The 27,109-nt window shown below is 36.1% G+C and overlaps 1 protein-coding gene across 1 annotated transcript in view; it reads right to left on the reverse strand.

Annotated features, from left to right (window-relative positions):
* ADAM9 (ADAM metallopeptidase domain 9) overlaps positions 1-27,109 on the reverse strand; it is a 137,001-nt gene that overhangs the window by 79,000 nt on the left and 30,892 nt on the right. The window contains exons 7-11 of the mRNA XM_045779375.2: positions 26,792-26,857; positions 24,881-24,952; positions 23,653-23,822; positions 19,083-19,164; positions 18,470-18,603 (exon numbers count right to left, since the gene is read on the reverse strand). Coding sequence (XP_045635331.2) covers positions 18,470-18,603; positions 19,083-19,164; positions 23,653-23,822; positions 24,881-24,952; positions 26,792-26,857 — 524 coding nt within the window. The remainder of the gene's footprint in view (positions 1-18,469; positions 18,604-19,082; positions 19,165-23,652; positions 23,823-24,880; positions 24,953-26,791; positions 26,858-27,109) is intronic.

A 27,109-nucleotide genomic window follows, 5' to 3' on the forward strand; every position in this document is an offset into this window, starting at 1 on the left:
AGATATTTACACCAAAGACTGTAATAAGAGATAAAGAAGGACACTATATCATAATAAAGGGGTCCATCCAACGAGAAAATCTAACAACTATAAATATTTATGCACCTAACTTGGGAGCAGCCAACTATATAAATCAATAACAAACTTAAAGAAACTCATGGATAGTAATACAATATGAGTGGGGGGCTTTAATATGCCACTCACAGCAATGGACAGATCATCTAGCCAGAAGATCAACAATCAGAAACAAGTGCTTTAAATGACTCACTGAACCAGATGGACTTAACAAATATATTCAGAGCACTTCATCTTAAAGCAGCAGAATACACATTCTTTTTGCGAGCACATGGAACATTCTCCAGAATAGATCACTACTGGGTCACGAAACAGGCCTCAACAGGTACAAAAGGATTGAGATCATACCATGCGTGTTTTCAGACCACAAAGCTATGAAACTTGAAGTCAACCATGAGAAAAAATTTGGAAAGACCACAAATACACAGAGGTTAAAGAACATCCTACTAAAAAATGAACAGTCAACCAAGAAATTAAAGAAGAAATTTAAAAATGCATGGAAGCAAATGAAAACAAAAACACAACAGTTCAAAACCTTTGAAATGCAACAAAGGCGGTTCTCTGAGGGAAGTACATAGCAATACAGGGCTTCCTCAAGAAGCAAGAAAAGTCTCAAATACAAAAAGTAACCTTACACCTAAAGGAGCTGGAAAAAAAACAGCAAATAAAGCCTAAATCCAGCAGGAGAAGGCAAATAATAAAGATTAGAACAGAATCAATGATACAGAAATAAAAAATAATATAAACCCACAGAACAGACCAAGGAAACTAGGAGCTGGTTCTTTGAAAGAATTAACACTGATAAACCCCAGACTTATCAAAAAGAAGAAAGAAAGGACCCAAATAAATAAAATCATGAATGAAAGAGGAGAGATCACAACCAACACCACAGAAATAAAAATAATTATAAGAGAATATTATGAGCAATTATATGTCAACAAATTAAGCAATCTGGAAGAAATGGGTGCATTCCTAGAAACACAGAAACTATCAAAACTAAAACAGGAAAAAACAGAAAATCTGATCAGACCCATAACCAGCAAAGAAACTGAATCAGTAATCAAAAACAAACAAACAAAGAGTCCCAACAAACAAAGAGTCCAGGGCCAGATGGCTTCCCAGCAGAATTCTATCAAACATTTAAGGAAGAATTAAGACCTAGTCTTCTGAAACTGTTCCAAAAAACAGAAATGGAAGGAAAACTTTCAAACTCATCCTATGAGGCCAGCATTACCTTGATCTCAAAACCAGACAAAGGCCACACTAAAAAGGAGAATTAAAAACCAAAATCTCTGATGAACAGGGATGTAAAAATTCTCACCAAGATACTAGCTAACAACCGTATATCAAAAGGATTATTCACCACAACCAAGTGGGATTTATTCCTGGGCTGCAAGGGTGGTTCAACATCCACAAATCAATCAATGTGACACACCACATCAATAAAAGAAAGGACAAGGACCATATGATCCTTCTATAGATGCAGAAAAAGCATTTCATAAAATACAGCATCCTTTCTTGATAAAAACCCTCAACAAAGTAGGGATAGAAGGAACATACCTCAAAATCATGGAGGTCATATATGAAAGACACAGCTAATATCATCCTCAGTGGGGAAAAACACAGCATTTCCCCTAAAGTGAGGAACACAACAGGGACGTCCACTCTCACCACTGTTGTTCAACATAGTACTAGAAGTCCTAGCCTCAGCTATCAGACAACAAAAAGAAATAAAGGCAACCAAAGTAGCGAAGAAGAAGTCCAACTTTCACTCTTAGCAACGACCTGATACTCTATGTAGAAACCCAAGACTCCACCAAAAAATTGCTGATACAGGAATTTAGCAAAGTCACAGGATATAAAATCATTGCACAGAAGTCTCTTGCATTTCTATACACCAATAATGAAGGAGCAGAAAGAGAAATCAAGGAATCGATCCCATTTACAATTGCACCAGAAGCCATAAGAGACCTAGGAATAAACCTAACCAAAGAGGTAAAAGATCTGTTCTCTGAAAACTACAGAACACATATGAAAGAAATTGAGGAAGACACAAAGAAATGGAAAAACATTCTATGCTCATGGACTGGAAGAACAAATATTGTTAAAATGTCTACACCACCCAAAGCAATCTACACATTCAATGCAATCCCTATCAAAATACCATCAGCATTTTTCACAGAGCTGGAACAAACAATTCTAAAATTTGTATGGAAAAAGACCCTGAATAGCTGAAGTAATGTTGAAAAAGAAAACCAAAACTAGAGGCATCAAAATTCTGAACATCAAGCAGTATTACAAAGCTGTAATCATCAAGACAGTATGGTAGTGGCACAAAAACAGACACAGATCAATGGAACAGAATACAGAACCGAGAAATGGACCCAAAACTATAAGGTCAACTAATCTTCAACAAAGCAGGAAAGAACACCCAATGGAAAAAGACAGTCTCTTCAACAAATGGTGTTGGGAAAACTGGACAGCAACATGCAGAAGAATGAAACTAGACCACTTTCTCATACTATACACAAAAATAAATTCAAAATGGAATACAGACCTTAATGTGAGACAGGAAACCATCAAAATCCTAGGGAAGAATATAGGCAGAAACCTCTATGATCTCAGTCACAGCAACTTCTTACTAGATACATCACCACAGGCAAGGGAAACAAAAGCAAAGATGAACTATTGGGACTTCATCAAGATAAAAAGCTTCTGCACAGCAAAGGAAACCGGTCAATAAAGCTAAAAGGCAAACTACAGAATGGAAGAGGATATTTGCACATGTCTTATCAGATAAAGGGCTAGTATCCGAAATCTATGAAGAACTTATCAAAATCAACACCCAAAAATAAATAATCCAGTCAAGAAATGGGCAGAAGACATGAGCAGACATTTCTGCAAAGAAGACATACAGGTGGCTAACAGACACATGAAAAAATGCTCAGGATCACTCGGCATCAGGGAAATACAAATCAAAACCACAATGAGATATTACCTCACACCAGTCAGAATGGATAAAATTAACAACTCAGGAAACAACAGATGTTGGCAAGGATGCGGAAAATGGGGAACCCTCCTACACTGCTGGTGGTAATGCAAACTGGTGCAGCCACTCTTAAAAACAGTATAAAGGTTTCTCAAAAAAACAAAAATAGAACTACCAGCAACTGCACTATCATTCAAAGGATACAAAAATAGTGATTCAAAGGGGTACATGCACCCTAATGTTTATAACAGCAATGTCCATAATATCCAAAATATGGAAAGAGCCCAAATGTCCATCAACTGATGAATGGATAAAGATGTGGTGTATAAATTTACACACACACACACACACACACACACACACACACACACACAGGAATATTATTCAGCCATCAAAAAGAATGAAATATTGCCATTTGTAACAATGTGGATGGAACTAGAGGATATCGTGTTAAGCGAAATAAGTCAATCAGAGAAAGAAAATTATCATATAATCTCACTGATATGTGGAAATTAAGAAACAAAACAGCAGATGTTAGGGGAAGGGAGGGAAAATAAATAAGATGAAATTAGAGAGGGAGACAAACCGTAAGAGACTCTTAAGTATAGGAAACAAACTGAGGCTTGCTGGAGGGGAGGTAGGTGGGGGGATGGGGTTATTGAGTGATGGGTATTAAGGATGGCACTTAATGTAATGAGCACTGGGTGTTATATGCAACTGATGAGCCACTAAATTCTATACCTGAAACTAATAATATACTACATGTTAACTAAATTGAATTTAAATATTTTTTTAAATGAAGAATGAAAGAGAAATAAAGATGCCCTTGTTGGGGGGGGGGGTGCTGACTAAGAGATAAACTACTATCAGACACACACTAAAAGAAATTCAAAAAAGGGTTTTTCAGGATAACTAAAAAATGATACCAAATAGAAGGTCAGAGATGCAAGAGACCAACGAGTAATGAAACTGAAAACTATGTAGGTAAATGTAAACAAACAAGAATGAACAATGTTCATTAAACAGTAATAATACATTCCCGACACATAGTTATATAAGTCAGGAAGTGGATAAAGTTAAACTGCTCTAAAGTCCTTGAATTGTGTAAGGAAGGATATGATTTAATATTAAACATGATAAATCAAGGACACATGTTGTAATTTTTAGAGTAACTCCCCCAAAAAATCAAAGATTCCATAACTTCCATTCTAATAGAGGCAAAATAATGAATATTGAAAACACACTAGTAATCCAAAATAAACAAAATAGAAGATTTTTTAGAAGAATATAAAAGAAGTAAGACAAATAAAAAACACATAAGGTGGTAGATTTAAACCCAAATACTGCATCTCATTAATTCTAAAACATACTTCCACACATTTAAAATACTCTGAAACTGAGCTTCATCTAACAATTAAAGTATTTATTTAATGGGCACCATTTTTTCTTTCTTAGTGGCATATAAATAATGATATATCTCACAATCAACTCCATCTACACTTAAATAAATACAGCACATTACTAATTGCATTAAACATAAGTATATTAAATGATACAATTAGAGACAAATATTGTCAAGGTGGAATAAAAAATAAAACCTAAACATGCTGTCTCTAAGCATATATCTAAAACATACAGAAAAGTTTATAGCAAAAGGGTAGAAAAAAATATACTTCCTACATGAAAAAAAATCTGGGGAAGCTAAGTTAATATCAGACAAAATTGACAGTCTAATCAATAAAAAAGGAAACAAAGACACACAGATTGAGAAGAAATAAAACTGTTCACAAATGACAGTCATCTATGCAGAAAATCCAAAAGAATCAACAAAAAAATTTCTGAAACTAGTAAGTGATTAAAGTAAACTAATTAAAGCAATGAAAGGTTGTAGAACAGAAGATTAATATGCAAGTCAGTCACTTTCTTATATACCAGCAACAAACAATTAGAATTTGAAATTAAAAATGCAGTACCATTTACATTAGCAAAACCAAAAACAAAACAAAACAAAAAAAATACTTAGGTATAAATCTAACAAAATATGTACAAGATCTATAGAGGATAACTACAAAACTCTGATGAAAAAACAATCAAAAACAACCTAAATAAATGAAAAGATAATCCATGTCCAAGGATAGGAAAACTCAATACCAAAAGGTGCCCATTCTTCCCAACTTGATCTATAGATTCAAGGGAATCCCAACTAAAATCCCAGCCAGTTATTTTTTGGATATCAACAAAGCGATCTGAAATTTATATGGAAAGAAAAAGGACCTATAATAACCAACACAATATTGAAAGAGAACAAAATTTAAAAAGTGACAGTTATCTCAGGCACCTGGATAGCTCAGTTGCTTAAGCGACTGCTTTCAGCTCAGGTTACAATCCTGGGGTCCTGGGATCAAGTCCCACATCAGGCTCCCTCTGCTCTGTGGGTAGCCTGCTTCTCCCTCTCCCTCTGCCTGCCACTTCCCCTGCTTGTGCGCTCGCTCTTTGTCAAATAAACAAAATCTTTTAAATAAATAAGCAAACAAATAAAATAAAAAGTGACAGTATCTGACTTTAAGATTTACCATAAAGCCACAGTAAATGAAGACAGCATGGTACTGGAAAAAGAATAGACAAATGGATCAATGGAAGAGAATCAAGTCCAGACATAAACCCACACAAATACAGTCAACATATCTTTGACAAAGAAACAAAGACAATTTGATGGAGAAAGGATAGTCCTTAACCCAATAAAGAGTATCTGCTGCAAAGAAAAGGGAACCCTCTTACACTCTTGGTAGGAATGCAAACTGGTACAGCCACTCTGGAAAACAGTATGGAGGTTCCTCAAAAAGTTAAAAATAGAACTATCCTAAGATCCAGCAATTGCACTACTGGGGTATTTACCCAAAGGATATAAAAATACTGATTCAAAGGGATACATGCACCCCAGTGTTTATAGCAGCATACAACAATAACCAAATTATGGAAAGATCTCAAATGCCCATCAACTGATGAATGGATAAAGAAGATATGGCATATATACAATGGAATATTACTCGGCCATAAAAAAGAATGAAATCTTGCCATCTACAACAACATGGATGGAACTAGAAGGTATTATGCTAAGCAAAATAAGTCAGTTAGAGAAAGACAAATACTGTATGATTTCACTCATATGTGGAATTTAAGAAACAAAAGAGATGAACAGGGTAGGGGGAGAGAGCGGCAAAACAGACTCTCAACTATAGAGAACAAACTGAGGGTTACTGGAGGGGAGGTAGGCAGGGGATGGGTTAAAGGGGTGATGAGTATTAAGGAGGGCACTTGTGATGACGAATCACTAAATTCTACACTTGAAACTAATTATTACTTAGTACGTTAACTAACTGGAATTTAAATAAAAACTTGAAAAGAGGAAGAAAAGTATCTGCAAAATCTTTGGCAAACATTATGTTTAATGTTAAAATGTTGAAAACTTTCCTTTTGATATCACTGTATGGCAACAGATGGTAACTATACTTGTGGTGAGCATAGAATAATGTACAGAATTGTTAAATCACTATGTTGTACACCTGAAATTTTAATATAACATTGCATGTTAACTATTCTTTGTTTAAAAAAAAAAAAGACGACAAAGATGCACATTACAACAACTACTTGAATATTGGACAGGAGGTCCTAGCCAGTACAGTCAGGTAATAAAAATAAATAAATAAAAGCTATAAGGATTGATGAGGTAGAAACAAAACTATCATTACTGCCAGATATGATTATATAAGTAAAAATCCAAAAGAATTTACAGGTGTGTAGCACTAATATAAAAATGTAATAGGCTGCTAGATATAAAACAAATATAAGAAGTCAATTTTATTTTTATACAAAAAATTAGAAAATTAATTTTTAAAAGAGAAATCATTTACAATAGCAAACAAAAATATAAAGCATAGGAATAATACTAACAAATGAAGTTTAAATCTCTATAGAGAAATATAAGAGGAATTAAAGATCACGGACTTGAAGATTCCTTACTGAAAACATGTTAATTCTTCACCAAACTAATCTAGAGATTTAATACAAGATCAAACCCCTAGTAAGACTTTTTTATGGAAATGGACAATTCTCAAATTCACATGAGAAAGCCACAAATAGCCAAGACACTCTTAAACAAGTAGGTCAAAGTAGGACAACTTGGGTTTTTTTTTGTTTTTTTTTTTTTTTTAAGATTTTATTTATTTGACAGAGAGACAGCCAGCGAGAGAGGGAACACAAGCAGGGGGCGTGGGAGAGGAAGAAGCAGGCTCCCAGCCAAGGAGCCTGATGTGGGGCTCAATCCCGGAACTCCGGGATCACGCCGTGAGCCGAAGGCAGACGCTTAACGACTGCGCTACCCAGGCGCCCCTAGGACAACTTGTTTTATACAAGAAATTATAAAGCTGTGAAAATTAGGAAACTACAGTAGTGATGCAAATAAACAATGATAAACAAATGAAATAGAAGAGCCCAGAAACAGACACATATATTTGCGGATACTAGATTTATGACAAAGGCTGACACTGCAAATAGCACCAAAAGGGATATATCTTTTTAACACATGGTGCCAATTCAACAAAGTACTCATATTGGGAAAAAAACCTGACCTCTACCTGACACAATGCACAAACAGTAATTCTAGGTGGATTATGGACCTAAATTTGAAGGTTAAAACAGATCAAGAATCTGGAAGACAATACAGAAGAGTATCTCTGTGACATCAAAGTTAGGGAACAATCTCCTAAATAAGAAACAAAAAGCAATAGTTGTAAAGGAATAGACTGATACACATGACTACATTAAAATTAAGATTTTTCACTAAAAGTCACCAAAAAATTTATAAAGGACTTCTATTAATAAAGATAGTCAACCCTATGGCAAAACTGGGGAGAGTGGGATTGAACAGTATCTTCACAAAAAACAAAATCCAAATGGCCCATAAACATAAACAGGTGATCTAATCTTGTAAGTAATCAGGGAAATGCAAAGGAAAAGCACAATAATATACCACTCTATATCCAACTCATTAGCTGAAGTTTAAAGTGGATAACCTCAACTGTTGGTGAGGTATGTACTTAGCATTCACTGTATCCCACAACACATCTCCTCCAGCCCCCTTTGATTTCAGCAGTTATGGTGGACAACTTCCTACAACTCCTACCTCTAAGCTTTTTTTGGCTTGTAACGCAAAAGTAGAAGGGAATTAAAATCCCAGGGGGCAACCTTCAAACCAAAGGAAGATGGAAGCAATAATAAGGAAAATGTAATGCAGCTACCTGTATCAGGATGGACAACTATCACAAACACAATATCAACTAAAAAAAAGCCACACCAATAGGAAACATACTTCTGTTTATTTACTCTATTTATTCTATGAATAGAGTTCAAAACAGGCAAAAACTAAAGTGCTTAGGAATACATATTTTCGTGCCAAACTGTCACGAAAAGCAAGGGAATGATTACCATAAAAATCAGGAGAAGGGTTAACTTTAGGGAAGAAAGTATGATGGAGAAAACTACAAAAGGGACTTCCGAGGATCCTGGTAGTGACCTGACATGGGTGGCTACACAAACGTTCACTTTATAAAAATGTGTTCATCTGGGGGCACCTGGGTGGCACAGTCAGTTAAGCGGCCAACTTGATTTCAGCTCAGGTCATGATGTCAGGGTCCTGAGATGGAGCCCTCTGTCGGGCTCCATGCTCAGTGGGGCGTCTGCTTCAAATTCTCTCTCCCTTTCTCTCTGACCCTCTCGCTCGTGCTCTCTCTCTCTCTTAAAAAAATAAATAAATGTTTTAATGTGTTCAGTTATACATTTGTTTAGCTAGATTTTCTATATGTGCCTTATTTTTCATAATAAAAGTGTTTAGAAAAAAAATACATCACAAGTTCTATCAGAATAGGAAGGCCCTGCAAGAGTTATCTGTGGTGCTTCTCTTTCTGCAGTTGGGATCAGTAGAGTCTAGTAAAGTAGAAGAGTACTCAATCAGGACTGAGAAATCCTTTAGGAAAAAAAAAGATGAATTTACTCAACCTGATGGGGGTTGTTAAAGATCAGAAAGCCGACATGGGGTTATGGCTTTTATAGGAAGCAATCATTTAAAAAAAAAAAAAAATCCAAGATAAAGACCAGAGTAAGAGGTAAATTTGGAACACAGGGCAAGCTTTCTCTGAAAAACAAAACAAAATAAAACAAAAATACACAAGAAGATGTAACAGAAAACACCACCATTATTAATGTTGGAGGAAGTAAGCCCATTTCAACTAGGAATAGGCTAAAGCCATCTGTCTAATGAGGTAATGCCCACCAGATCTTAAAAGAGTTAATCCAACACCATCTCCATTATGTCCATTCTGCCCTCTGCCCAGAGTACTTCTCTGTTCAAAGTGGAAGTGAATGCAATGCTGTCTGGGATAGTTCACCTGTTCCTCAGAAGAAGCACGTTGCCCTTCATTCAGTAGTGAAGTCTCACTTACAATCTTTTGGGGTATAAGTCTTTTATTCTCTAAGATCTTGTATTCCTAAATCTAGAAAGCAATGTTCCTTCATTAGAAGTCCTTTGCCATTACAAGCGTCGCCTCAAGATGTCTCTGTTTGCTACAGACTCAATTTTATCCTAATATTAACCTTTTTTTTTAGTAGGCTCCACGCTCAGTGTGGAACCCAGTGCAGGGCTTGAACTCACGACCCTGAGATCAAGACCTGAGCTGAGATCAAGAGTCAGATGCTTAACCAACTGAGCCACCCAGGTTTCCCTCTCCTAATACTCCTAAAGTGCTTCTACACTAACCCCTGTAAGCAATGACGTCCCAAAATTTCATTCCTTGCACCATTCACCCAGTCTCAATCTGTCTCTTTAACATTTTATTTTGCCGTTAAGACCATGTGTAAGCCATGTCCCATTTCAACCCTGCAAGCATAATACATTTCTGCTTCATATACAAAAGGTCAATTGTGAAAACAGCTCAAGAGGTGAACATCTGTAAGCAGTGGAATATTTATATTTATCCAACACTTACTACCAGCTGTATCTCTGTCATAGAAGATAAGTAAAAACAAACAGGACTTTTTTTCTTTTTGCCCTGGGTAATTTTAACTTACTACAGTTACAAAATTACTATTACAAGTTCAATAAAATGTGTACAAACTCACATAATGACTCACTACACAGTCACTCCACCTCCCTAAAAGGCAAGGGCAACAACTGGCAAATATTCTATATATCCTAAAGTCTCTATTGGAGGGGCGCCTGGGTGACTCAGTCAGCTAAGCATCTGCCTTCGGCTCAGGTCCTGATCCCAGGGTGCTGGGATCAAGCCCCATGTCAGGCTCCCTGCTCAGCAGGGAGTCTGCTTCTCCCTCTCTCTTCCACTGCCCTCCTCCAGCTCACGTTCTCTCTCACTCTCTCTCAAGTAAATCAAATCTTTAAAAAAAAAAAAAATCTCTATTAGAATACTAAACAAAAGTGTGAACTAATATGGCACCAGAAATAATGGGAAAACAAAGTCCATGCAACCCACTCAGATCTATTTGAAATATGATCATTCAGTGAAAACTTTTTAAAAATAAATAAATAACTCCACAATAAAAACTAACAACATATAATATTTCGACCATATATTATCAGTTCTCAAGAGTAAAGTCCAGGGGAACATTGATAAATAGCAACCTCCTAAATGTTCAATGCTATTAATATCTGTAATAGACTGGTACCTACACTTTTTCTAGACTACCGTTTTTAAATAATATTGCCTTATTTCCTAACTAAAAAGAAGTATCTGCTCAGAACAAGATGATTCAAAAGACAAAGAAAAGCCGGAAGAAAAATACAAAAGTGACCTGAAAGACTACCAGGAAAAATCAGAGCCAGCTAAACATTTTGGCATACTCCCTGCCAATCTTTCTTCACATGTTCATATTTTTAAAACAGGAGTAATTCATACCATGATATCTCATGTATTCTTTTTTTCACTTGAATAAATATGTACTTTAACTAACATATGATTAAGCAGCGTGATTTACAAACCATCTTCTGTAAAACCCTAGAGTTTCTAAGGAGATGCTCACAGGCGCCAGGGCCAACTAATACATTAGATACAGCACAAAACCGAAGAGCCATGATAATTTCTATGGCCTGCAAATTTACTTTAAAATCAGAAGAAAAAAAGGGAAATCACAATAATGAATATTTAATAATGAATCCAGCCTGGGTTATATCTGTCTTTATACCAATATAATCATAAAATATAATTTTTCATATTTTTAATGGAAGAAGGGGCTCACAAAAGCAAAAGAGCCTAAGGCCCTTGAAAATCATAATGCAGCCTAGGGGGAGAAAGGGCCATGGAGCAGTTAGAGGGGAGAGGGTGTTTCTCCTCCTCCCACTTCAACCAGAAAAACTCCCCTCATGTATTTTATATACTGGGCATCTAGGTAAGAATACAGTAGGGGAAAAACAAAGGAGGAGGCTTCCCCAGCTTAAAAAAAAAGTCTGAAATGCACTGTTTAAAAACATGACTTCTAGGAGCGCCTGGGTGGCTCAGTCGTTAAGCATCTGCCTTCGGCTCAGGGCATGGGGATCGAGCCCCACGTAGGGCTCCCTGCTCTGCTGGGAGCCTGCTTCTTCCTCTCGCACTCCCCCTCCTTGGGTTCCCTCTCTCGCTGGCTGTCTCTCTCCCTGTCAAATAAATAAACAAAATCTTAAAAAAAAAAAAAAAGACTTCTGGTACTATACAGTTTACACGAAATAGGTATTTGGTGGTCAGTTTAAACAGTCTATTTTTTTGGACATGTGTAAGTTGTGCCGTTTTTATTGCTGAACAATGCATATACATATTGTTTGCTCAAATTCTGATTATTCCCCTAGAACAAATTTCCAAAACTAAAATTGCTGGCTTAAAAATGTATCTTGTAAGGTTTTGGACACAAATAACCAATCTGTTACACAGAAAACCTCCACCAATTCTCTTCATACCAGAAGTATATGAGAGTGGCCTGGTGACTTACATACCGTGGTTTCATAGGTTAAAAACATGCTATTTCATTGTTTTGATTTACATTTCTTTGTTTAGTAATGTGGAGAAAAGTTTCACAAATTTACTCATCTTTTGTATTTATTTCTTGTATTATGAGCTACCTGATCATATCCTTTGCTCATCTGTAAATTTTGCTATTTTTATTAAAAAATAAAACAAAAACCCTGTCTCAGATGTTTCAAACAGTATTCTTTGCTATTTGCCCTTTCACTGTTTGAATTGTCTTTTACATACACAACTCTTCAAATCTACAGACTGTTTTGTCCTCTACAGTTATGGGGTGAGGGAGGCAGTGGAAAGGTTTATGTTTAGAAAAACCTTTCTCTAGCCAAGATTATATCTATTAAGTCATATTTTCTTCTATTTCATTATATATTTGGAATTTATTTTAATGTATGATGCATGGTAATTTTTTTCCAAATTCTTAACAAATTAGCCTAATTTACTGAATAACCCCATCTTTAAAAAAATGTCACTTTTACTATTTGAGGTTTCTACTATTAGACTGTTGATATGTTTATTACGCATTTAAGTTAATATTATACAATTGCCAAACATAATAGTTCATACCAAAGCCGCCTTTAAGGGTCTTCTTTTTCAATATTTTCTTCACTACTATTGTAAAGTTACCCTTCCAAATTGACTTTAAATTAATTTTTGTCAAGTTCTAGAAAGAAATTAATATATACAGATCTGGAACTTGATTGGAATTATATTAAATTTATGAGCTAATTTGATAAAGACAGATACATTGCCAATAGTCTTCCCATAAAAAAACACTGCCTTTACTCAAATTACGTATTCCAACTTTCAGTAAACTTCTGTGTGTTCTTTAAACAAGTGCTGCATATTTCCTATTAAGTTGATCCCAAGGTATTCAGAATTTTTGGCAAATATAGTTTTTTCCTCGCATTTTTTCAAAATAGTTATAACCGGTCTATTGGAAATCCACTTATGTTGCAACTGTATTTCTAATACTATTTAATTGATTCCCTTGCTTTTCAAAACTAGACAATCATATTAACATCATTACCCCTTCTTTTCAAATGTTTATTCCTAAATCTTTTTCTTATTCATTGCACTAGCTAGAAAATCCAAACCAAAATAAACTAATAGTACTGATAGTATCATGAATGCCCAATATTTTATGGTTTCCCCTCCAATCTTACCCCGTCCTTCTCCCCCCGTGTTCTCTGCATAGAAGGTTGACCTATACAGACTGCATCCAATGAAACACAGCCAATAAGAGGCACTGGCAGAGATAAGAAGTTGGTAGGAGAATAAGACTGATTATTCCTCTGGGTCCCACTCTATCAGGTTACCCGATGTTGGCAGTTTCCCTCTACTTCAACTCCTAAGTGGTCAGTCTGTCCCATAGCCATAGTTATTTCTCTCCACAATCCCGTAACAGTTCTCTCCCTTCACATCTTCTACACCCCTACCGGGTCACATACTTAAGCTAGTCCCCAAAACTTCTTGCCTGTTCTCATGGGGAAAATGGTAGATCACCTTATATTAAAGATGATCTCGTATTCATGCTGAAGTTTTAATATGCAATAAGTTTTAAATGTAATATTCATAATACCATTTTATTCCAAATATTTTATAATTACTTTGGCCTCTAGGTCTCTGATATAAGATTTACTTAGAAGAGTGTTCTTAAATTACCAACTCATTTAGGGTTTTTGTTATTAATACCTAGTTTTACCACATGGTGACCAAAGAATGAGACCTGTTCTGTTTCTGCTTCTTTTCTAAGTTATGTAAGTCTTTTGGCAAAATATACGGTCAATTTTTGTGGAGATTCCTGAACACCTGAAATGAAGATAAATGTTCTGTTTGTACAGAGTTATATTTTTATCTATTAAATCAACCATACTAATATTTATTTAAACTTCTATAATCTTATGTGCTTTGTTAATGATTAAGAAAGAGGTTTTAAAATTTCCTCTAAGATATGTGCTCATTTTCCCTTGACATGCTTTTTACATTACATATTTTAATAACATAACACCAGCAATTATGATAAATGTTCATTAATGATCATACATCTCACAAATGAAAGGTGATAATTTTTGCCTTATTTTGAATCTCTTTGTCTCAGCTATGTTTCCTAGATAAAACATTATAATGGTTTGAGAACTAGTCTGAGAGGCATTCCATATATATTTGTCAAAATTGCTTTATTTGGCCTTAAATTATTATATCTTACACTCTGTATTTTGTAACACCTTAACAAATGTTCTCTTGGACTTTTTTTTTTCTATGTTGCATACTTTCTCTAAAAATTTTTTGTCCTGGGGAGCCTGGCTGGCTCAGTCAGTAGAGCATGTGACACTTAATCTCAGGATAATGAGTTCAAGCCCCAAGTTGGGTGTGGAGCCTACTCAAAAAAAAAAAAAAAAAAAAAAAAAAAAATTGTCCTTGTGAATTAGAAATGTGCATCCTGTTTTCATTTCTACCTTGAGGTCATTATTATGACAATTTAAAATGCAGTTAGACATCAATTTCTTCAATTTTCTGTGATTTTATACGTTCCCCAGTTGTTTTTCTTTTAATATTACATATTTTCTTTCAAGTTCCATTTGTTCTTGTTGCCCCTCCACTAAATCAAACGGCCCAAAAACTGTTCTTTCTACTGTCTTCTCAACATCCAATCCATCTTTCTAATTTTTAATCCCTGTCCTTTCCCCCTGCAATCTGGGAAAGCTTATCAAGATTGACTTGCAGATCTTTTTTGAGCAGGCGTGAAGGCAGAGTTGCCCAACCAGGGCCAAAATGAGTTCCCATGCTAAGACTGAGATAAATTTAGACCTCCTGGATCCACTGCTCAAGAGGGAATCCCAAACACTTCACCCCCTCTCCATTTCCTAACACACGCAGCTGCAGCACCACTCCCTGCCTTGAGTCTCCTGAGACAAATCTCCTGTCCTTCAATCCTGTTTACATTTATCACCATAGGAAGCTGTAGCTCTGTATAGGCCCTTATCTCCCTCCTGTTCCCTTACTATGCACCCCGGAATTCACAGTCCATCATCAGCGAAGACTCTGACATCCTCAACCTCTGCTCTGAAAGTGCCTTTCAAGGGGCAGGAGCTTTTTCCCAAACCCGAATACAACTAGAGATAGAGTCAGTGTTCTTCCTCCAGATTGCGGCTTCTAGGTCATTCTTTCTTGCTCCTTCCTAAAATCTCCCAGCTCTGAGTCTCATAAAATTAAACTACCTGCTATCTTTATTACTAACATACCAACCCCTGAGTTACTCCCTCTCATGTCCTTCTCACCAACATTGTCACTCTAACACTATTCTCTTAATTTTTGCTGACTTCAATATACAGGTAGATAATCCTATTAATCCCTAGGGCTCTCCATGGCTTGAACTCCTCTCCTCCAATGATCTAATCCTCCACCATTCAACCACTCACTTCCATGCTTTTAATGGACATTTTACCATTACTATAATTTATAATCTCAACTTCACCCATCTTACCCTCCCCAGGTACACCTTTATATTCCAATATAACTTTAATCCCACCAGGACATCTGATTCACTGGTGTTTCCCCTTTTCACTTCCCTTATCCCCTTAATGTGCTCCCCTTCCTAAGCCTTATCCAACTTAAATGTCATGGTCCATCATGATAATTACTCCTTTGCAAACAGATCTGACTTTCTTGCACCACTCTTACTCCGTTGTATCTGGCCTAACTACAACCTGGTTAACATCCCCTCTCTCATGTACCTATGCAGTTGAATGTGGCTGCACACAAACACACAACCCCAAACCAATCTCACTTAAAATTCAGGACTATGAATCTCAAGTGACCCTTTAAAACGGCCCAGGAAACATACTTTACTCCATTTATTCTCCCATTCTACCACGCAACTATTTCATACCTTGTCTTATCTCCTGAAATCCCCAACAGCTCCCCCGCAAACTTTCAGCTGATGAACCTCCTTCCTACTGCACTGACAAAACTGAACCACAGACTCCCAGCACAACTACCCGTCTACCAGCAACAACATCCATTTATTCCTATTACTACAGATACCCTGAGCTCCAATAGAACAAACCCGTCCACTTGTGCCCCAGATCCCATGCCCTCACCCACTTAAGGTCAGCTATAGCAATGTGGCCCTCTTTGTTCTAGATCACCAACTTTACCCCTCTACTAAATTAGTCCTGTTAGCATACAAACCTGCTGTAATTTTTTCCATCTTGAAAAACAGTCTATCATAACCATACTTCTTCCTTCATACTTGGCTCTTCCCACAGAGACCCACACAGCTTTCTACTCATCTCCTTCAAGTACCTGGTCTAATATCACCTCAAAGGAGCTTACCCTGACAATACGAATCTAAAAACTGCAACCTGACCTCTACCATCACCACCACCACCAATTCTGGCCCTCCCAATCTTCCAATCCTGCTCTATTTTATTTTCCATCGCACTTGTCACCTTCTAATGTTCTCTACTACAGATGTATTTATTACATTACTAGTTTGTCTTCCCCCATTAAAATGTAAACTCCATTAAGGGCAAGTCTTTACCTAATTCACTGATATACTGCAAGCGCCTAAAACAAAGCCTAACACCTAGTCAGCACCAAAAAATACCTGATACGTTGGTTAGGCATCTGACTCTAGGTTTCAGCTCAGGTCATGATCTCAGGGTCTTGAGATCAAGCCCTGAGTCAGGCTCTGTGCACAGGGCAGAGTCTGCTTCAGTTTCTCTCTCCATCTCCCTCTGTCCCTGCCCCGCTCTTGCTCACACATGTGTGCGCTCTCTCACTCTCTCTCAAATAAATTAAAAAAACTTAAAAAAATCAAATTAAAAAATGAATGAATAAATAAATAAATACTTGATGAGTGAATGAATAAAGTATGGGTCCATTCTTCACTGCTTCTTACACCACTTTAAATTCCACTCTAGCACTGTTTCAGGACATTCCTTTCCTAAGTCCGCATACCACTGTTTTCACCTTAGTCTCCTGTCTTATCTCATGGTTGATTATTCACTTCTCGTTCCCTGAACTCATGTCTTCCTCAACTTCACTCCCAGCCAAAGCAAATGCTAAATTTACTTCCCTCTCCTACAGGAAATCTTTTACAAACATATGACTTTTCTTGTGAATATAATTACTTTTTTCATTAAGTATAGTTTTTTTTTCATGAACCCTGTTCTAATTCTTCCGCATCTATTTTTCAGCCTAGTATTTGCTCAAAAACAGGTAAATCCTGCAGCAAATTCTACTTGAGTGCTTTCCTTTACCATGATTTAATTAGAATTGTACTTTCAGATCTGAAGATAAAGAGCTGGCTAACAGCAGTTTTTATTATTCTTTCCATGCTCCAGGAACATGAGGGAGGTAGGAAAGGAAATGAACAGTTGGGGCTATGGCTAGTCCTCATAGGAAATCTTCATCTGTGTTTGGAAAAAATGAACATCTTCCACATCTAATTTTTTCTCTAGCTCAGCTTCTACTCACATACGCATTGTGTACGTCTAGCTCTCTGCTTAGCACTACTGCCTACTAGGCAGGAACCTTGTTCCCTTACAACAAATCCACATCAAAAAGAAGCCCAAGGACCCAGTGGTGTTGTTCACCTGTAGATCCTCTATTGTAATTACTTTTGAATCCCGGCAAAGGAAGGGGTTCTAAGATCACAGGCTCTGGACCCAGACTTCCTGACTTCAAATCCCAGCTTCACCACTTACTTAGATGTGTAACCTCACTTTCTTTATCCTTAACTAGAGATACCCACATCTCTTTAGGTTGCTGAGCATTAAAGATTAATGCATTTTAAGTGCATAATAATGTACTTAATAAATAATATTCATAATAAATAATATTCAATAAATGTTAGCTCTTCTTTCTCTTCCTCTTTGTCTTGCCTCTCACCTTTATCTATAAAAGTAGAGATGTTAGTAGGACTATGTCAAGACTTCTATTTAAGTGACAACAAAGCACTTTCTCAAGAAGGGATTTATGAGTAAATGCTTCATACAGTCTTTCAATCTAATCCAACCTGCACTACATCTAATAGAAACGCTTTCCTAATTCCTAATTCAGATATAAATTTTTCCATGTTCTTATACTCTTTTGGTGTGTCAATTTACACAAGAGTGTAGCCACATACTTGTGCCTATACAAATGTTTCTTTCTTAAAGCTCTCTGGAATCATTTACTTAATTAAAAAACAGACTTCTCATTGGTGTATCATGTAATTAATCTCAGAGGAGCCAGGACTAATTTTTCAACATAGACATGAGTACATCACAGAATTTAAGAAACACTTATCTATGATATCATGTTAAGAAGAACAAGAAGAAAGAATTCAGTTACTCACGATGCTCCTGAATTCATGATGCAGCTCTTTGCTCCACAAAAACAATCTCTGCCATCATCATGATTCATTCCAAGGTTATGACCCAACTCATGAGCAACAATGGATGCAAACGTCTCCACTGTGATTTGCCCAAACTCCCCAAACACAGGAAAGTATTAATTAGGTTTCTGAACAAAAAGGATATGTTCACTACTTTTTCCACAAAAGGAAATTAATCACTATGATGGTGAAAGTCTTTATGATAAATCAAGTACCCAACATCAGTCTTCATACATTTCACCAGGAAACTGATATGACATGGAGACAAATCCTTTAAGCAACAGACCAATTACTTTAGCACTAATAAGTTATTCGCAATGATTTATGGGAAAACAGATTCATGGTTCTGATTTAATTTTCTTAAATGGGGTTTTAATTTCCTTGTCCATAAAAAGTGAGAAGCTAATAAACACATAACATTAGAAAACTTAATCCAGTTTCTAAAGAAAGAACACGTCTATCACTTCTACCCAAAATATTGTTTTAAGGACCAGGGGAGGAAGTATGTGGTCAGATGCCTGACACTGTCCTAACGCAAACATCCAAAGTTAAATATCAAGAACAAAAAACGTACCACATTAATCCCGCCTGCGTGGCTCCTTGAACATACTGTTCCCACGAATGCCATTCCTGCAGTCCCACCAAAACCTTTCTTCCTAAATGAAAATTCAAGGTAAAAGTTAGAAAATGTACTTGGGGGTGGGGGGGAATGGAACACATTGCTCTTACTTCTTTGAGTAAGCTTAAACTGGGCTGGTAGAACCTACCAAAACTGGGAGAAAAATGGCAAAGATAATTGACATTTTAAAATCAGAATACAATTAAGTCTTATTTCTTTTTTATTCTCAGAGAATAAGATTAATATCACAAACTCATTTTTCAGACAAATAAAGACATGTTTTAGATACCAAACCAAGTTTTTTTTCCTACCCTCTAGATGAAAAATCTTCCTAAAATGCATTATATTTATTTATTCAAAAATTCTAATGAGGAGAGACAGGTAACACATTAGTGAACATAACACACACCAGAGGCTGCAGAGCAGGGAGCACAGGGAACCTAAGAACCACAATGGCCTCCATATGGTTCCCAGACAATCATCCCTGACACACTTGTTTCTCAAGACCTATTTTCTCCACCTGGAACTCTTTGGTCCAGTAAATACTCCTAACTCATTCCCTCACCTCCTTCAAGTCTTTACTCACAAGTCTTCTCTTTGAGGCCTTCCCTCACCACACCAACCTGACTCCTCCAATACTTTTTTTTTTCTTGGCAGGTGCTCCACTATTTATTGAATAGAAAAGCATAGTAATAAAAATACAAAGTACTTAAAATATTCTATAAGCTTTCACAAGTGCTTTACAAAAATAATCTCATTTGATCCTGAAACCCTACTAGATAAAAATTATTGGGCCCACTGAACAGATTAAGAAACTGAGACTCTGGGAAGTTGTATCTTCAGCTGTTAGGTCACCAAGCTGTGGTTTGACATAATGCTTTCTGATTCCACATTTACCATCCTTAACAGCTACACCATCCTGTAGCCGGGTAAGCACATTCTAATTAGGGAGAAATGCAAGAAAAGAAATCTGTCTTCAGGCCACCAGGAGCTGAGCCTACAGTTCAACAAAAACTCTGGCTACTAAGTTTCTTCAAACATTTCCTGGACTCTGTCTGAGTCAGAATATGAGCTTCACTGGTCGTACCTTAACCTTCCTGGGAGACATGCACCTACAGAAAATGAGGTACTTATTCCTTCACATGACAACAGAAAATTAGAACCCAAGACTAGTTGTATATCTAGATCCATTATCAAAAATTTATAGATGACAGAGGCCACGTGACATGTCCAAGCTCACGACAGTTCTTTCTGTACCAGCCTCCACTAGCAAGCCAAGGCAGGCAACTCCTTCAGATAAGAAAGTCAGATGCCCACCCTTGGCCTTCCGTGGCTAAACTAAAGGCAAGGAAATGGAGAATTCAGCCTTATGCATCATCTCAGGCAGCGCTTTTCAAACTATCTAGAGGGAACGGCCAGTCATTTTTTCTTTAATTTCCATTCACTGCAGACCAATACGTCATGTTCCCATTTTTTTAATTGATATTATTAATATGCTAATCTCAGGTGTACAACACTGTCATTGGATAATTATACACATTATGAAATGCTCACCACCATAAGTCTAGTTACACTCTTCCTATACTTTTACTTCTACCCTCGCTGCTCTATTTTTCCTCCTTACTACTTACTAGTATTTAATATATTATACACATTTATTTATCTCATTTATGGCTAATCTCCTCCACCAGAATATGGACTCCATGAAGGCAAGAATTTTCATCTGGACAAACACAGTACAACTGGATGAGTTCCCTTACAGAAAATTCTAGAAAATGAAAATTAACTCACATTAAAAGAAATTAAAAGAAAAAAGATTAGTGGTTGCTTGGGGAAGGAATTTTTTTTTAGAGAGGAGAAGAGATTGGATTACAAAGGGGCCAAGGAAACGACTGGAGGGAATTGATATGTTTATTATCTTGATCATGGTGATAGTTTCATGGCTATATACATACGTCAAAACTCATCCAAATGTACACTTTAAATATGTGCAGTTTAATCTTTATCCATTACACCTCAATAAACCTGCTTAAAAATTTAAAACATCTTAAAAATAGAGAATTTTTGTCTTCTTTATTCATTGCTATCCCCAGTGCCTAGGGTATACACCTAATAAATACACTATAAATGAATGAATAAATCTTTCCCTGGGGCATCTGACCAGCAAGGAGAAGAGGACCAGAGATACAGACATAAGGGGTTTGCCAGGGAAACACTTGAGCCAGATCACCCTCTACTTAATGCCATAATCTCCAGGCCCTACTCACATACTCAATGCTTCTAAAAGGCTCTTTAGTAACCCATTCTTAAGCAAAAACACAACTAGGGATCATCAGACAGACATTTGGGAAATGCCTCTACATGACAGATGGATACCAGACAGAAAAGACAAGACAGCTTGGTAGGTTTGGTTGGGCAAGGCATGTACTAGACGCTTATTCCTTCTGGCCATTTGTGAACAGGTCAGGACCAAGCCTTTGTGATTACAGGGCTATAAAAATCAACTTTGGCATTTTCACTGCCTTGCTTTAAATTAACTCACATAGCAAAAGAAAACAAAATAAAATCGAGGGTGCCGGGAATGACCAGCACTCCCTGTATCAACGGATGAAAGATTACTCCAAACTTTGCTGTGAGAGAAAGAAGGCAAGGGGGTCAACGTTCAGAGAGGAAGACCCTTTGCTCTTCTTTGTTCTGGGCTTTATTGGTCCTTCAGGATACTCATAAATCTTTATCACTCTTTCTCAAGCATGGATGTGTAACAAGGGGTCTTACTGGAACCAGGAGAATCTGTTTAGGGGAAAGATATGATATGCTAATTTGCAGGTTTTTCGGAGTTCTGCTAAACATAGCCTAGGGGGACAATGCATACATCTCTTAGATAGATCACAGGGCGGCTGTTTGGGCTAAGAAAGCTTGGGGGAACTCCCTGAGGCATTCCTACTGCAGACTGGTCACTCAGGCATTCCCAAGGCCTACGCCCTTCTCGGAAACCTTCCCTGCCTCCAGCGGCCTCCGTGTTACATTTTAGCAAGCCAGGTATTATGGCTGATTTGTTAACCCCAACAACAAGGGAAATTTTTCCTCAGAAAAAAATTATGAGTTTTAGGTACCATCAACACTGAGGGAGGCAAAAATATATAAATTAGAACATTTTTCTGCAAAAAGCCAGCCTATCAAGTTAGAAGACTTTTGGGGGGGCAGGGCGTTGGGGGGTGGGGGATAAAGAGGAACAATAGCTTTATTGCTTTGCCAGGCAAAGAAGGCTGCAGCAGGCTAAGGCCTTCAACACTGCAATCCCTCAAGCCAGAAAATTTTAAGAAGGATAAAATGTTTTAAATAGTTTTAAATAAGGATTTTGCTGTAAGTTTTGGATTGTATTTGTATTAAGTGATTTATGTAAGTTTAGGTTTTATTATGGTACTGTGAAAATGCTATATAAAAGAAAATTTTAAAATATCAGTAAGATTCCAAAGAGAGTAAAAAAATTATTATATCCATGAAATGCGAACTTGATTATATAAAAATACTGAAGGGGACAAAAAGATCTAGGGAACATTAAAAATAAGATTGCAGAAATAAACTCAACAGAAAGCTTACAAGAGAAATTTAAGGAACTATCCCAGAAAGTAGAACCAAAAGACAAAAAGAAAGGAAATGAAAGATAATAAAATTAGAGGACAAGCACAAGAAACTCAATGGCCAACCAAATAAAAGGAACCCCAGAAGGAATGATGAACAAAAATAAAGAGGATCAAATCATCTACAACATAATTAGAAAAAAACACCTAAAACTGCAGGCCGTCAGTTTCAAGATTGAAGTTACCCACCAAGAACTCAACACAATGAGTGATAAAAGATCTACACTGAAGCCTATCATCAGGACAATTTAGAAGCCTGGGAACCCAGAGAAGATTCTAGAAGTTTTCAGAGAAGGAAGAAAACAAACAAACCCACAAAGGATCGGGCATCAGAATGCGTTAAAGCGTCTCACCAGTAATATCGGAAGTCAAAAGACAACAGAGCCATGCCTTCAAAATTCTGACGGAAAAAGACTTCATGCCTCGAATTTTACACTCAGCCAAATAATCAAAAAAGTTACAAAACAAACTATAAAGCACACCTCTGAAAAACTGAGTCACTTAGGCCCTAGGATAGAGGTCACACAGAGGTAATTTTTAAATTCTACTCTGAGACTGTGAAGCACAATTTCTGACATGCAAGAGGTCAAAATTTTTTCTTTCCATATATTCTTTCACAAGAAGAAACGAGAAAACACGCCATACCAAGGTGAAGGAGTAAAAGCCAAGAAAGAAGAACAACATGGAATTAAGGTTGACAGGGGATCCAACACAGAAGGTAAGTCTCATTATCATACTGTGACTTATCATGGGGTTTCACACAAAGCTCTCCTTATTCAGACAAATGCTCAAAAACCTTAAGAAAATATGATTCTAATTTAAAAAAAGGCAAAAGTTACTGTTCTGACCATTTCATTAATAGCACTTTTTCAAAAATCACTTACAGAACTAGCTGTGCACTGTCGTGTCTCCGACGTGTTATGAGAAATTTTTCACGCCACTGTACAAAGTTCCCCAACACATCACCAGCACCTCCAATTATGTTGATAAGGTTTCCATTTGTCCAAATCTCTAGTCCAACCAGCACAATTCGAATATTCAACATAATATACATCTAGGAAGAAAACAGAAATAAAAGTATATAAAATATATTAAAGAATATGAGAATCTCTTTTAACTTAAGATGAAGTAACACAACGACTTAAATTAAAAACAGGACTCCTCCCCTCCAAAAAATACATTTCATTCAATATAATGAGACTCTAACCTCTCAAGGGTCTCAGAGTCCTCATCCATAAAATAAAAGTAATGGAAGTTCAAGATCATTTTTTACCTTCCATTCCAAAATCTGACAAACTGAAAATTTTAAGTTTTTGGTAAATCTGGCTTCCAAATTGCCCTAAACTAATGCAAATCTATTTATAGTTTGTAGGTACCTCACTTAATGTAAATATCCATATGTTTCACTACAGGAATATCAGTGAGTTTGACTATAAAGAGCTACCAGAAGGTCTGTTAGAGGTGTTACACAACACATGGTGAACCATATTGCCTTTCTAAACTTTTACCTAAAATTCTAATTACACGTACCCCAAAGGTTTCAGATAGTGCACTACAGAACTCATTTTTATTTCACAGAGATACTGTGAGGAATTAAGTGGCAATAAATGTAAAGCACTTGGCTCAGTTTCTAGCATATTATAAATGCTCAATAGAACACTACTGTCCTCCTCATTATTATTATGCTTAATATTCACATCAGGGAAATAGCTTATAGATGAAATTATAACAACATGCATCTAATTCTTCAATAACTCCCACTGGATGAATGAACTACAAAGTCTCACACCAAATTTTTCTCTCTCTCCCTCCCTCCCTCTTGCTCTTCCTCTCACACTCTGAAATTCAAAGATCTTTTCGTAAATGCCAAAGTTCCTTACCCTTTCTACACTAAGGATAAAATAGATGCTAATATGAAATGTCTTACTTGTCTCAGCCTTTCTACAATTTCTTTCAAACATAAAAAATGTTATAAAACAAACTAGAAAACAGACCCCTAAAAAACTGAGTCCTTAGGATAATCAGAACTCAAAATGAGACAATTTTTAAATTCTGTTCTGAGACTGTGAAAAGACAGGCTAGAATAATCCGATAATAGAAAACACAACTTACACTATCCAAGTAGTTTGCTAAACGGATCATCTCCTCTCTCACTGCAGTCTGATTTCTTCCCATCATGTCATACTGAAAAGCAAGAAAGGAAAATCATTTTCACCAAAGTCATTTATGAAAAAAACTTCTAAAATCTGTTATAATGAAGGTAAGAATCCCAAATATTTCTTCTGAACTCAAAATGGAGGTATTGAGACATTCACCTGCCTTTCAAATTAACAAATCTAAAGAATACATTTCAGTGATAAATAAGAAGAAAAACAGGTTCAAGTGTGAAATGAATAAGGAAAACATACTGAAGTCTTTATTTGCTCCAAATTAGCATAATTTTAAAATGAATTCTCTTTAATATTTTTTATTCATTTTAATGCAAAAATGTTTTCAAACATTTTATAAAGGTAGTGTTTAAAACAATCAAAATGTACAGATAAAGGGATAAAAACAATCTTACAGATCTCCTGACTCTTAGACTAAAGACATTACCAATAAACAATTTCTAAACTCTCGGCTAAATTAATAACTCAAGATTAACCAATGTTCACCAACAGAGACATTATAGGTAGACAAAATATATATTTAAAAGTTTAACTACATTAAAACAAACAGTTGATATGACCAATTCTTTTCAAGACCTGGCTAAATCCAAATGTCTATTTTAACATTATTTTAATACAAGCAACTAAATAACCAATGAAAAGAAAATTTTAAAAAGAATATATGGTTTTGCTCTAAGATAAAAGCATTAATATCAGAATATATCAGATCTTTCATCAGTCAGGCATTTTATCATGATTCTCCTAAACAAACAAAAAATGTAATATATCTGATACGGTTTGATTAAAATGGAATCATTCTTATTTTGAACCATTTTCCACCAGTACACAACAAATCTATCTGGAAAGAGTAATAGATAAAAACATTTCAAATCTCTATTTTTGTCACTTGTCCAACAATCTCCAGAAACTTTTTATCCTTTATCAGGCATAAAGTTCATGCTTGGTCACACTCCTTGTGCTTTTTCCTTCTACCACTTGAGGGTAATGAACCTATAATGAACAAATCTGAATACATTTCTACCTGCTAATAAATACAGCTTGTTTATTTCCAACCTATGTACAATAAAGGATTTTTTTTAACCATAAAAAGCCTCTAAACTGCAGCTTATAAGAAAGGAACGCCAATATTGCTAAGTTTCTACAAACCACTTTTTCACACAAACAACAAAGCTGAAGTAAAAATCAGACAAAACATTTCAAATGATCTATGTTAAATTATATAACAGCTGTATCTAAAACTGACAACCCTGTAAATGCTAAAACAGACCCATTACTTTTCTTAGCTAAATTAAGCACGATTCTTAAATATGAATAAGGAAAATCCCTGGTGTTATCCTGGACACAGAAATTAATAATAAATGCTAAAATCAACTATTCTCCTCTCTTCCCTTCTAAAGCATGCCACGACCCAGAAGTTTCTGTCACTTAAAGTGAAGTATATGTAAGTTAACTGAAATTCTAAAAGGCAAAGCAATTTCATTAGGCAACAAAGCAGTATCTGATTAGCTGGGCTGTCATCACAGTCCTTTAAAGTCATCTGAAAAGATGACCCTAACTGAAGGGCAATACAGTTTCACTGAAGAAATTCTGCATAAGCAAATCACCCAGAAGAACAGCGGCAGGGGGGCGGGGATCACCAGTAAAAAATAGTTAGAGATATTCTCATTTGCTACATTCAGCTTCTGGTGGGGTTATGAACATCAAGCATGTTTAAAGGGAAAAAAAAGCCATTTTAGTTTTAAAACTACATTAAAGAAAAATCAATACAAATATATTATATTTTTGTTTCCTTCATGAGATGCTCACTTCTCATCTGCTTTTCATGAAAAAGAGGAAAAACTGTCACCAATCCTACCCTTTCCTTGTCTACGACAATGAACAGCTCCACATATCGGGTCTGTGGCAGGACAGCTCTTCTTCTCTGTCAAAAACACAAACATCATAAAGGCAAAAAAAAAAAAAAAAAAAGTTATAAGACTACATGTTTAAAAAAAAGAAAAACTACATGTTTTTCATAGGTAGTGACCTTACCTTCATCTCTAATCTCTTATTTCAGGTCTCCTAAGAACATGATAAAATTACTTACTTCACACAGATCAATAAAGCCAAAAACATGTTTTTTCTAAAACAGTGGTATCTGCTCTCTGTACTAGTCTGAGAAAAATTCTAGTTA

The sequence above is a fragment of the Ursus americanus genome, chromosome 27 (assembly GCF_024610735.1).
Source record: "Ursus americanus isolate L20-20 chromosome 27, mUrsAme1.1.p, whole genome shotgun sequence".
NCBI classification, from domain to species: Eukaryota; Metazoa; Chordata; class Mammalia; order Carnivora; family Ursidae; genus Ursus; species Ursus americanus.